Here is a 12,817-nt window from a genome sequence, read left to right as displayed (position 1 = left end):
GCACCACTTTCCTGGCTTTTTCTTCTCTCCCTCTCAGAGCAACTCCTGTTTTGCTGGAGGAGGAGTGAGAGAAAATCTGGCAGGAGGATTTTGCCATGTTATTGTTGCCATTGGTTTTGCCTGCGCGGCCGTGGGCACTTGTGTGTATGTGTAAGTGTGCGTGTGTGCGCCTTGTCCTTCTCCCGCATCCCTCCCTCACCCATCCATGCACAGCATGAGATAAACAAACCTGCCTCTGGACATGTCATGGCTTAAAATAGATGTTCATACATCAGCCTTTCTCCAGCGGCGGCGGCGGCGGCAGCGGGGAGACATGGCCGACTGGATCTGACTACGGCACTCGCTCCGAGCCGGGAAGCCACAGCCCTTGCCAAGGTAGAGCAATGGGGTGGGCGCCTCCTCCCTCCTGTCTGTCTGTCTGTCCCTGCCGCCCGTGCGGGGCTGCCTCCTCCAGCGCTGCCTCCTCCGAGCATCCAGGCAGGCTCTGGCTGCGCTTCCCGTCCCTCCCAGCGGCGCACGATGGGCAGAGGGGCTCCGGAGCCAGCCATGAGCGTGCTTTGGTGAGCGGGGAGCAAGCCCCGTGCTCGGATGCCGAAAGAGGTGGGGGGAGAGGGGGGGAACAACCGATACCTGATTGAGTTTTGGGTGCCACGAGCGCTTTGGGGTCTGTTGGAGGTTTTGGATGTGGGGCAGCTTCACTTCCCCCGCAGCGCTTTGGGGGGGGCTGGCAAGGTGCTGTGTTAGGGGTGGGATGCTGGAAGCCAGCTTTGGGCCTGAGGTTTCTAGAGCCACATCCCAAGATAGGTGTGGATTGCTGGTTTTCCAGCTGTAGCAATAGCAGGGTCTGCTGTTTGGGCTAGTTACAGCCTTATGAGTCAGTTTCTTTTTTCAGACCCTTCTGCTGTTTGTCTCTTAATGCTGCCCCGGGGCTGGTGGCATGTGGCTTGTGCTGCAGCCAAGGTCACACAAGGTTTAAGGGCTCCGGTACATAGCCGTGCTGGAATGCCTTTTCCAGGTGGGGTTTGCCAAGACTCAATTCCCGGCATGAAGGAGTCCAAAATTGATCAGGGCAGGGCAGATGTGTCAGGGTGAGCCCTGGGGGAGCTCAGTGCTATGGGCAGTGCGGGCAGGGCTGACCCCTCTGTGCAGCACCCCAAGGCACCAGGCAGGGCTGGAGCTGCCAGCCTGGAACAGGGGGTACGGAAGGAGACATCCATGAGGCTCCCTGCACTCCCTCTGAGGTTCCCCGTGCCCTTGCAATGTTTTCCTCCCCTGCACAGTGCCAAGGAATGGCTGGAGGCTCCTTCCTTCTGCACCCTTGGCTGCTGGCCGGCGCCTTAGGCAACATGACGTGCCCTGATCCAGCCCAAGGTCACAGCTTTTCCTTCCTCGAGTCCCAGAGACAACTGACCAGTGCAGAGCTGCTACTGGGGGCTCTGCTGGGATGCTCATTGGACGCCTTCCAGTGGGCGATGCAGTGATTTGGGGACAGGGAATTGTATTCTCATGTGTGCACGGTTCTGTCAGCGGGGCAGCAGCAAACAAGCAATGAAAGGCAGCTCTGAGGAGCATCTGGCTGCAGGGGCTGTTTCCTGCTCCATGTCCAGGGGAGTTTCTTGCAGATGTGTGACAAGTATCGGCACGAGCCAAAGGTCTGAGAGCAGAGCTGCATCCTTGAGGATGTGCTCTCCAAAATGAGCTTTCCCGTCCCCTGGAATTAACTCTTCCCGCCCCAAACCGGGCCTAGATGTTCAAATGCAGTGCCAGGCCTGCTGTACTTGGAGGGGTTAATCCTGCCTTTCCCTCCCCACAGGCTTTTGTGCCTGCTCTGTAGGTGTCTGGGTCCTGGCCAGACGCTGAGTGCTGCCATATGGAATCCTCCACCTGTTTGGGGGCTTTTCCTCCCCAGTCCTGGTGGCTTGCCCAGGCCTGGCCGCCTCTCATTGCTTCTGATCACAGGTTGGCAGCATCAGCTCTCGAGCTGGCATTGTCCCGCTGGCAGGCAAAGCCCCAGAGCCAGCTCAGAAGGAAGGTGGTCTTGTGTAGAACATCTCTTGCCAATGTGGCCTCAACCCAAATTCCTGGGGCTGGAGCAAAACTGCAGCCTGTGGAGACTCAGCAATCTGGCTGCCTCTGTGGCTGCTCTCACCAGCCCTGGCATCATTAGCTTCTCCCCAGCAGTATTGATTCTTGGAAGTGAGCATAGGTGATGCTCTGTCTCACACTGGGAAGCTGACTTGATGCAGACCTCTCATCAGGAAGGCGAGAACTGGCTGCTTTGGGCCCGTGGTTGTATGGAAGGGATGGAGTGAGAGGTCCCCAGCTGTTTTAATGGCATTTCCACTGCTTCCATGACAGGACCGTGGGTGGCAGCAGCAGCAGAAGCAACCTCCAGGCCACTCTCCGGCCATCACGATCCCACAGGTATGCCTTGTGGGTCTCGGCAGCTCCAATGGCTTTCCTGTCGAGGTTCTCCAGGAACGGCACCAGGTCACCGAGCCGGGGCACGAGGGAGGAGCGCAACAACCACCCCATCCTCAGCGTCTTCGAGCTGGAAAGGTTGCTGTACACAGGAAAGACAGCCTGTAACCATGCTGATGAGGTCTGGCCGGGACTCTACCTGGGCGATCAGTATGTATCGGAAGGGGGACAGGAACTGCGGGGATTCAGGGCTGTTGTCCTGAAATAGGGAAGTCTGGGAGTGGGAAGATGGGAAACGGGAGGGAGAGGAGGATGCGACGAGCATGGTACATTGGGACAGAGGAAGAAGGATATAAGCCTGGCTGTGTGAGTTTGGAGCACCGCTGTGGTGGGGTAGGTGGAGTGCTGTGGAGGCAGACACTGAGATTGAGTTAAAATACAAGAGTCTGGCATATTTACCTTCTCATCCAGATGTAAATATGGTCCAGGACAGCCCTTATGTTGTCCTTGGAAACTGTTTACCGGTCTAAACCTCTGCTTCTTCACACTATATCTTCTTCTCTGCAGAGATATAGCAGCCAACCGGCGTGAGCTGGCTCACCTGCGCATCACCCACATCCTCAACGCCTCGCACAGCAAGTGGAGGGGGGGTGCTGAGTACTACGAGGGCACGGGCATCCGCTACCTGGGCATCGAGGCCCACGACTCGCCTTCCTTCGACATGAGCCCTTACTTTTACCCTGCAGCTGACTTCATCCACCAAGCTCTGAACGAAGGTTGGTGGTAAAGGTTGCTGGGAGAGAAGTGGGGAGCAGGGATGGGAAGAAGGTGGGAAGCTAGACTGACATCCTATTGCTAAGCAATGGTGTTTCTAGCCTGGGATGGTGTCTCTTGCACTGGATCACCTCTTCCAAAGAGGAAACAAGCTAGATGTGAGCACTGGTACCCCAGGTCACAGCCCCAACCTGTGTCTTGAGCTGTGGCTCAGTCTGTTTTGGCAGATAAGGATACACTGATACCCTCTGCCAAGAGGGGGACCTCAGTGCATCACAGCCATACTATAACTGGAGCCCTACATCTGGCCCTAGAAGGCAGCACATCCAGAGGTCTGGAGCTCCAGGATCCACAGTGACAAAGAGTTGGGTCCTCAGTAAGTTTTTAATGGGGATATTGGCTCTGCTGCGACACAGCCCCTGTGTTTCACCCCCAGGAAGGATCCTTGTGCACTGTGCTGTCGGGGTGAGCAGGTCGGCCACCTTGGTCCTCGCCTACCTCATGATCCGCCACCACATGCCCCTTGTAGAAGCCATAAAGACGGTCAAGGACCACCGTGGTATCATCCCCAACCGGGGTTTCTTGCGCCAGTTGGTCGCCCTGGACAATGCCCTGAGGCTGAAGAGGAGTGCGTGAAGAGGGGTTGTGTGCGATGAAGAGCATTGTGTGTGCGATACTCACCCGATCCCATTGCCCACTGAAGGGCAGAGATAGGGCTTTCCTCGCTGTGCAGATGCTTGGCAGCTAATGGGTTACATGCAACTGGCCCCTGGGCCTCCTCCTCGGTTAAGAGGGTCCCCAAACACCTGAGCTATTCCTAGTGGTAATGCCTAGGCCCTCAACCTGCAGTCTTGCCACCTAGGTAGGTCTAAAGTATAGCCTCCTTCCCAGCCTGCTCGCTCCAAGATGCCTCCAGAGGGACTCAGCCCCATGTTACAGGTTACTCTATCCCTCTGGGCTCCAGGAAGCTTTTAAGGCTTCATTCTCCCACGTGGCAGATGCATTTGCCAAGCCAGACCCGTCCCTCCTTCCCAGGAGACTGAAGCTCTGTGTGTTCCTTGTCTTGTCTCCCATTTGTTTTTGGTCTGCGTAGCAATGTGAAGTAGATCTGGCGTGTGGGCTCAGGCAAACAGGCCTTGTGTCGCAGTGTTTGGATGTCCTCCATGCCTAGTGTTACCCTGTACAAATAAAGACAGTGCTAAGGAAAAAGTCTGCCCATCCCTTGTGTGCTTTGGGAGAGCCTTTGTGAGTTTAAGCTGGGGTTTGGCACCGGAGTTGGTGGGAGAGCATCACCAAGTGCTCGGGGCTGAGATGAACTCGAGTCCTCCTGGATCGAGGGGCTGAACCCATCAGACCCCAGTGCCTGTGCTGGGCCTCCCCACTCCTTTTTCTCCAGCAGTGTGGGCTCCTGGTGGAAAGCAGAGCCAGGCTCTGGCCATCACCAGTGGCACCATCCATCACGAGGTGGCGATGTTGGTCTCCCAAAGGCAGGCACCAGCCTTGCAGAAGGGCTGGTAGTCCCCTGGGACCTGTGCCACCTTCACCGCTTGCAGAAGGGATGGATGGAGCCCCAGGACGGTGACCAGGGCCAGGAGTGAGTGCTTGTGATGGCACCGGTCCCACGGGTACCAGGCTGTCCCTGCATGCTCATTGTCCTCCCACTCTTATTATAGCCCCATTCTTCCTCCACTTCCTGAGTGGAAGCTCTGCTTGGCTGATGTGCTCTGCTGAGATCACATAAACACGGAGCAAGAGGCTTGGGGCACTCTAAGCTCCTGGAATGGGGACTTACGAGGTGCCCCAGGGTGCTCAAAGCACAGCATCAAATGGATCAGATCAACTGCTGGCAGCAGGGCTGAGGTTACCCTGAGTTACCCTGAGCAAGGGCTGCAGACAGTGAGCAAGGAGGAACTTGTATTGGGCAACACAACACATAGGGGCTGGTCACATCCGTGGCGGCACCGGGCACTGTTGGGACTGTTGGACATGCCAGAAGCTTCAGCAGCGGTCGATTGCAGTTTGGCAAGGCCTGGGGCTGTGAAATGCCTCCTGTTTTACAGCTCTGCTTTGTGCTCCTTGCTGCCGCAGAGCTCCCTTTGCCCAGCTTGCTGCAAACTGGGCTCTGAATGCGGAGCGGGGCTGTTGTTGGACAAAGCTAGGATCAGGGAGGCTCTGAGCACGGGGAGAGGTCGTGTATGGAGGATCAGCAAACTGATCCAGATAGCACAACCAGTGCCGGAGCCCGCGGCGTGCTGCGCCTTGCTGTGAGCCTGCGGTGCCCAGGGACACCCCAGTGCAGCGCCCTGATTTGGGCAGGACAATCAGCAGGAACCATCCTCAGAGCTGTTGGAGGAGGACACAGCCCCTGCGGTGCTGCTGCCCCAGACATAGGGCTCATGGGGCCGTGTCACAGCCGCTCGTGGTCCCCGTCACCCGCAGGGCGCACAGCTCGGGTGGAGATGCTGAGCGTGTCCAAAGCCATCTCTTGCAGAAGAAGCCAGGAGCTCAAGCGCACGCTGAAGCCGGGTCATGGGGAGCTTCTCCTCAACACCCCCAACTCCTCCTCCTCCTCCTCGGGGCTGCTCCATCCAACCTGGGACCACCCCGTGTCTCCCATCACCCCCCACCTCCAGCCGCCCGGGGCTCGGCGCTGCTCCTTCGGTTGGGACGGCCCCGGGGGCGGCCCCGGGGGCTCGGGGCGGGGTTTCGGGCAGCTCCCGTTCCCATTCCCGTTCCCGGCCATGGCCATGGCCCCGCGCCGCGCACGGCGGAGCGGCTCCCGGCTGCAACGGTGAGAACGGGGCCGCGGAGGGGCGGGGGGGGGGGGGGGGGTTGGGGTACGGTGGGGTCCCGCTCCCCGGCCTCCCGCTGCGGGGCGATGGGGGAATATCCCCCTTTTCCCCCTCCCTGCCCTTCCTCGGAGCCCCGTTTCCATGCAGGAACGCACCAGAGAACGCTTCTGCATCCAGAGCAGCGGCTCCTGCCCCGTTCCCAGGAATGAGGCCAATTCCTAAACGAATTTGCCATGCTGCAAGCGACAAAACCTCTTCCATGTGTCCGCAGATAGGGAATAAACTTGTTGTAACGGACCCCAGGCGAGGCCCCGGCTCTGGTGTTGGCTGTAAGGAATTCTCAGGAACATGGAACTGAGTTTGCACATGTGAGGGGGGTTTGGTTGGAAGGAGAAGTGGTTGATTTTTATGGCTAAGGAGTGGAGAAGCTGCGCTGGGAATTCCAGCATCAAAGCCCTGCCCCAGCAATAAAGGCTGGGTGATTTTAATTTGTGAAAGGGTTACAGCCTTTGAAGCTAAATATAATGCAAGCAGTGGCTTCCTCTCCTGTAACGCATCCCTTGTGGGTTCTTGGGCAGCTTGGGGGATGAGAAGCCACCGGTCCTGCAGGCAATGAGCTCTGGACATAGGATAACGGGATGGTTTGAGTTGGAAGGGACCTTAAAGATCATCTCATTGCAACTCCGTGCCGTGGATATGTGGTAAATGGGGGGGTTTCCATTGAGCAGGGTGTGAGTAAACACTCTCCAGCTGAAGATGTAACTTGGTTGTGTTAAAGGAATGTCCTAACTAAGAGAGACTTGGCTTTTAGAGGCCCTAAGCAGCAACCGCTCTCGCTGGCTTCCCAAGGCAGGGGCTTTGGGGAGCACCAAGAACAGAGCCCACCCTTGTTCGGAGGCTGGGATGTGGGTTTGGGAGCCTGACCGTGGGCATCTGACTTGTACCTCTTGGCTTTGGGCCCTGAGCTCACAAATACTGAGGTCAGCAGAGTCCAGCAAAACAGCGTCTGGGGTTCTGCAGAACTGGTCGGAATAAGCCTGAAACCCAGGGAAGAAATCTCGTTTTCCACCTAAATGGGTGCATTGAGAGTATCGTAACAGACAGCATGTGCCGTGTGGCTTTGGCATGTCAGCTCCTCTTCTGCATCATGAGTTCTCCTCCTGTTGCTGTAGGAAACCTGGACAAAGGCTTTGGACAAGGGCCTGTAGGGACAGGCCAAGGGGAATGGCTTGAACCTGCCTGGGGGGAGACTGAGATGAGCTCTTAGGCAGAAGCTCTTCCCTGTGAGGGTGCTGAGGCGCTGGCACAGGGTGCCCAGAGAAGCTGTGGCTGCCCCATCCCTGGCAGTGCTCAAGGCCAGGTTGGCCACAGGGGCTTGGAGCAAGCTGCTCCAGTGGAAGGGGTCCCTGCCCGTGGCAGGGGTTGGAACTGGATGAGCTTTAAGGTCCTTTCCAACCCAAACCAGTCTGGGATGCTGTGATTCTGTGATCACAGCAGAAACGATATGGGAGCTGTGTTCAGTTTTTCTGATGCAAAGCCCACAGCTTTTGTGTGGGAGGAGAAAGAATGGTTTGATTTAATGACCTGCTGAGTTTTCCATTTGTTTCACTGAACAAGGATCGGGGCGAGGGAGAAGCTCAGCTCAGCAAAACCTCGGTGCCTGTGCACATTGGGTGGAAACTTGTGCCTGTCCTCACTTACAACACAGAGCTGCTGTATCCAGAGGACCAAACCGTGCAGCATCACTGGAGCATGAGGGTGCCATTAATGGGGTTGTGATGGTCAAGGGTTTGGGGAGCAGGGCTGGGGTTCCCCCCATGAGCCAGCCCAACCAGCAGCACTGTGTGTCCTCACCGCAGCTTGCAGCAGGGCGTTTAGGGCAGCTCAGCACTTCAATCTGGCTGTGTGGGCTGGAGAAGGAGGGGTGCAACCGACAGCCCCAACAGGTCGAACTGCATCTTTGCTGCTCCTGCTTGGGAAGGGGAGGGTTTGCACTTTACGTGAAGAACACGGTAAAATGAACCATCTTCTTGTAGTGAGAAGAGTGCACAAAGTCAGCACTGGTCTGTAGGTGCTTTCATAGATGCCTATGATCCCTGTTGTCTCATTTTCCTACTAAATAATTGCTCCAGCCTGCTGCCTTATGATTTCAGGTACAAAACTAGCAGAGTCAAGCTACTAACTAGAATTAAGACTACTTAAACTCAAGTTAAGAAATGGGTTGTTCTGGTTTGGGTCTGGTGCCCATCAGGTCTTCATATTGTGTTGGTTAATGCCAGATTGGATCCATTCCCCTTGAACTAAAAATACCAAGGCCTCTGTCAGGCAAAGGGCTTTGTGCTAATGGAAACCATGGCTCAGCCGTGTCGGGACGCCCTCGTGGGGAGGAGCAGGAGGGGAGGCTCCATGGCTGGGAGGACCTGGCTTTTGGGAAGGCTCCATTGCCTTGCTGGGACCCGCTGCTCCAGGGCTTGTTCTTCCCATCCCGGCGGAGCCGATGGCTGCCCCTCCACCAGGACAGGGCATTGCCATGGAATTCTTCGGCACAGCAGCCTGGAGCTCATGAGTTCTGCTGAGCAGGAATGACCCTTGCTAAGCTGGTGAGTCTAAACTTAGCCTTGCCAGCTGTGTTGCGGCTGGCAGGGACATGTTAGACCGGCTCCTCTGCTTCCTTCGGCACCAGAGTTACAGCATCTCGTGTTCCACCTCGGTTTTCTGCTCTCTCAGCACCCATGTGGCTTTTACACACAGCCCTTGCTACCTGTAGGGAATTCGGGCATCCAACCCGGAGCAGTGCTCGGTAAGCGGCTTGTGGGGTTGGGAATTTTCTGCCCCATGGGATGGGGGACGAGCCTGTGTTGGGGAGCAAAGTCTGGGTGTGATGTTCAGGAGCTTGGATGCTGGGGTTTGAGCCCCTTAAGATGAGCACAAAGCACAGAGGGATGAGCTGGGGAGGGTTAGCATGGGATTGACAGGGTTTGGCTCCCATGGGGCAGTTCTAGTGCTCCAAGGGCTGGATCTGATGGAGCCAGGCTGAGAGAGCCGGGCTGGTTCAGCCTGGAGAAGGCTGCTTAAGGGGAGACGTTAGAGCAGCTCCAGTGCCTAAAGGGGCTGCAGGAAACCTGGAGAGGGGCTTGGGACAAGGGCCTGTAGGGACAGGACAAGGGGAATGGCTTTAACCTGAAAGAGGGGAGACTGAGATGAGCTCTGAGGCAGAAGCTCTTCCCTGTGAGGGTGCTGAGGCGCTGGCACAGGGTGCCCAGAGAAGCTGTGGCTGCCCCATCCCTGGCAGTGCTCAAGGCCAGGTTGGACACAGGGGCTTGGAGCAAGCTGCTCCAGTGGAAGGGGCCCTGCCCGTGGCAGGGGTTGGCACTGGGTGAGCTTTAAGGCCATCATGCACATCCCAGCTTTTCCCTGCTCTCTGTAGTGCTGATTCTCCCACTCTTCTCATGAGGCTTGCCCTATCCACCCACAGCTGCTCTGCAGCCTGTGTCCCACCACCAGCGTTACCTTATTTAGCTGCTCAGTGCTGCTTTCAGAGCTGAACACTTCTTTTTTCAGAGCATTTCTCCATCATTTCCAGCAAGGAAATGAAAAAAAACCCACCAATTTTCCCATTGTCTTTTCCTGCACCTGGAGGTCTCGGGAGCAGAAGGACTTGACAAACAAATCCTCCCTTTCTTACTCTGTAGATGCATTGTCTCCCAGAGCCTTTGCCCATTGCATCAGTGGAACTTGTAATTCGAAGTAGACATCTGGGAATAGCAGGGAATGAAGTGTCCCGGGACAGGATCTCACCCCATTGCTGCTGCCTGCCTGTCCTGCTTGGGCTCCCCTTGCTATCCAGATGTCCCAGGCAATGGAGCCCACAGTGCAGGGAGGAAACCAGGCAGACCAAGCCTGGGATCCCAGTGCTTGTGCAGAGGTTTCTGCCGCCTACTCTCTTCCTGTCTCCATGGTACAGAGCAAATTCCAGCCTCATGGGAAGCAGGCGGCCCGTAATTAAAGCCACAAGTGTTCCTGGAGGAGCTGCTCGATGGGATGGCGCCGAGCGGCAGGGGCAGGGGGAGATGCTCATGGAGCACAGATGGGGCTGGGTGGGGCCTGCTCTCCTTTAAAGTCCTGCCTGAGCGGGATCTGATGGGAAATCAAAGCTCCGGCTCTTGTGGGGTCACTGTGGTTTGGGGGCAATGAAAGGTCTGACTTTGCACCAGCTCCTGGCTGTGTCAGGGGGCTGAGGTCCCTGTGCCCTTCCCCTCTGGGGTGACCGCATTATCATTGCTGGGTGATGCTGAGCTGCTCTAAGGGGCTGCTGCTCCTCCTAAGGACATCTTCAGCTCACAGCCCTCAAGACTATGTGCTGGTGTTGGTTTCTGCCCACTTTGCAAGCTCCAGAGGGGATGGAGCCAGCCCAGGCTCGCTCTGTTCTCACAGCAGCTCCTTTTCACTTCTTTTCCCCCTTCCTCCATCCTAAACTCTGACTCTCCTCTTCCCCCCAAAGGGTGCTCCTGCAGTGTGGGGCTGATTCCTCCCAGTAAACCCTGCACGATGCCTCCCATCACATTCCAGGACCTCCCACTGAACATCTACATGGTCATTTTCGGCACCGGCATCTTTGTCTTTGTGCTCAGCCTCATCTTCTGCTGCTACTTCATCAGGTGAGCCAGGGCCTGCAGCAGTGGGGCTGCATCCCTGGGGTAACCCCAGCCCTTTCCCATATCCCCTCCATAACATGGAACCACTCTCCATAAGGATGTGCCCTGAAGAGCAGGGCCGTGCTCGTGGTCCCTGGTGTTCCCTATGGCTGGAGCATGGCAGGAAACGCAGGAAGGGGCTCTTGTTTTCCAGGGGAGCACACGGAGGGATGCATTGTGTCGGGCAGGGAAGGAGCAGGGCTGCACAAGGGAGGATGTGTCTGTACATTACATGAGGGCTATTTATAAACCCAGAGCCGAGGCAGCAGCTGGTGTTTCTGCAGGGCTCGGGTGCCTCAGTCATTCCCTATGGGATGCTCGTGCTCTGCTGATGCCCTGTGCATCTCTCGGCCATTTGGGGGGATCGTGGAAGCACATCTCAGTGCCTCATTTGGAAGAGAAGCTCCATCGCAAGTGGTCTCCTTGTGCCCACATCTTGCTCCATTTCTCTGCAGGGTGATTTTCCCCTGGCCAAGGTCACCGTGGGGCTGGGAGCTGGAAATACAGCGCTGGAAATACAGCGCTTCCTGCACCATGAACGATTTCCTAAGGCAAACAATCGGGGCTGCCGGCTCTTATCGCTCCCCACTGCCCATTCCTGCCTGCTCTGGAGGTGGCACAAGCCCCATGGTGCTCCTGGGACATGACCATGGACTGCTCCAATGGCACAAACACGGCCTCAGAGCTGCTTATCCCAGAGTCCTGCTTGGGAAGGGTGCGCTCCCCTGATTTCAGGTGCCTCCGGTGCGGTTTTGGCTGTGCTGCTGTCATGGTTTAAACCCAACCGATGTGACCCTTGGGGATGCTGTAAAGCTCACAGCATCTTTTTCTCCCCCTCTGCAGCAAACTGCGGCACCAGGCGCAGAGTGAGCGGTTCGGGTACAAGGAGGTAAAGAGGACACTTGTTTCTATGCAGGATATATGTATATTGCACGTACCCACAGTGATTTGGGGCCGGACGGGTGGTGGATGCAGGCAGGTTGGGATGCAGCAGGGACTGATGCTGCTCATCGCAGCTGGGTGTGATGGGACATGCTGTGGCCCGGGCAAAATCCCTTTGGATATTAAATCCTCTGCCTCCTTTCCTTCCTTAGGTGGTTTTGAAAGGTGATGCCCGGAGGTTGAATGTGCACGGGGTGAGTGGTTCTGCCTCTGGAATGGGATGGAGTTGGGGGTAACGGGGATGATGCTCTGGGGCACATCCCATCTGCTCCATGGGCTCAAAGGCAGCTCGCAAGCAAAGTGAGATGAGGATGGCTGGGATCCGGGAAGGAAACCCACTCCCTGGGGGCACTTTGGGAGCTGGAAATACCCGGGAAGAGGCACTGCAGCAGCGGGATTTCCCCAGGCACAGCATTACGGATAGGAGCAGGGCCGTGTGTTCGCACCCACCCTCACCCTTATCTCACCTCCCACAGCAGACCTGTGCCGTCTGCCTGGAAGACTTTAAGGTGAAGGAGGAGCTGGGGGTGCTGCCGTGCCAGCACGCCTTCCACAGGCGGTGAGTACCGGGATGCGGGGCTTTCCCAGCCGCTGGAATTCCATCCCCACTCTGTGTTCCTGCCCCGCAGGTGCCTGGTGAAGTGGCTGGAGGTCCGCTGCGTCTGCCCCATGTGCAACAAGCCCATGGCGGGGCCCGCACAGCCCCGCGCAGGCATCGGCACCCTCCTGGATGAGCTGGTGTGAGCCGCTCCGCTCTTCGCCGTCCAGATCCCTGCTGGAGCCACCGCGGGGCCGCAGCGTCGCCCAGTTCGTTTCCCGAAGGATTCGGGAGCTGGGAATTGCAGCCCGCAGGGGGCTGATTTGGTTTGGTTTGGTTTGGGGGGGGGGGGGTGTTGTGCGGACCCCCCACCCCCCTTTTGCTGCACAGAGTATTTTTGTACCTGGTCCCTACGGGGGGGGGGGGTGGGGGGTGGGGCACATTTTGGTGTGAAAAGAAATTAAATGGGTAATTTCTCAGTTTCTGAGTGCTCGAGGGGAGGCGACACCCGCGGGCCCCGGACGGGATGAAACGGCTGAAAACGACCGAAACGGACCCAAAACCAACGCGCGTACGCACGCTACCCCACTCCCTCCGTATTTCCGGACCTTCAGTACCCAAAATCATAATGACGCCATCAGTGACGTCTCCGACCC

The 12,817-nt window shown here is 57.1% G+C and overlaps 2 protein-coding genes across 6 annotated transcripts; both read left to right on the top strand.

Moving 5' to 3' along the window:
* The first annotated feature begins 212 nt into the window (after positions 1 to 212).
* Positions 213 to 4,404, top strand: DUSP26 (dual specificity phosphatase 26). 2 transcript variants are annotated; one of them, XM_065659411.1, is made up of 4 exons: positions 213 to 375; positions 2,359 to 2,631; positions 2,989 to 3,197; positions 3,632 to 4,404. In XM_065659411.1, exons 2-4 carry the CDS (start codon positions 2,453 to 2,455, stop codon positions 3,829 to 3,831), a joined length of 588 nt encoding a protein of 195 aa, XP_065515483.1. In that variant the 5' UTR covers positions 213 to 375; positions 2,359 to 2,452; the 3' UTR covers positions 3,832 to 4,404. The 2 variants fall into 2 exon arrangements, with proteins under 2 accessions (XP_065515483.1, XP_065515484.1); XM_065659412.1 differs by lacking the exon at positions 213 to 375 and adding an exon at positions 500 to 600.
* Positions 4,405 to 5,879: 1,475 nt separating this feature from the next.
* On the top strand, positions 5,880 to 12,579 carry RNF122 (ring finger protein 122). 4 transcript variants are annotated; one of them, XM_065659416.1, is made up of 7 exons: positions 5,881 to 5,986; positions 8,715 to 8,787; positions 10,489 to 10,645; positions 11,525 to 11,570; positions 11,776 to 11,817; positions 12,100 to 12,182; positions 12,253 to 12,579. In XM_065659416.1, exons 3-7 carry the CDS (start codon positions 10,536 to 10,538, stop codon positions 12,365 to 12,367), a joined length of 396 nt encoding a protein of 131 aa, XP_065515488.1. In that variant the 5' UTR covers positions 5,881 to 5,986; positions 8,715 to 8,787; positions 10,489 to 10,535; the 3' UTR covers positions 12,368 to 12,579. The 4 variants fall into 4 exon arrangements, with proteins under 4 accessions (XP_065515489.1, XP_065515488.1, XP_065515487.1 ...); XM_065659417.1 differs by lacking the exon at positions 8,715 to 8,787 and having other exon boundaries at positions 5,880 to 5,986; XM_065659415.1 differs by lacking the exons at positions 5,881 to 5,986; positions 8,715 to 8,787 and adding an exon at positions 11,137 to 11,416 and having other exon boundaries at positions 10,560 to 10,645.
* Positions 12,580 to 12,817: the final 238 nt, after the last annotated feature.

The sequence above is a fragment of the Lathamus discolor genome, chromosome 22 (assembly GCF_037157495.1).
Source record: "Lathamus discolor isolate bLatDis1 chromosome 22, bLatDis1.hap1, whole genome shotgun sequence".
Classification (NCBI taxonomy): Eukaryota; Metazoa; Chordata; class Aves; order Psittaciformes; family Psittacidae; genus Lathamus; species Lathamus discolor.
The sequence above is the reverse complement of the archived record's forward strand: the minus strand, read 5'-3'. Positions and strand labels throughout refer to the sequence as shown.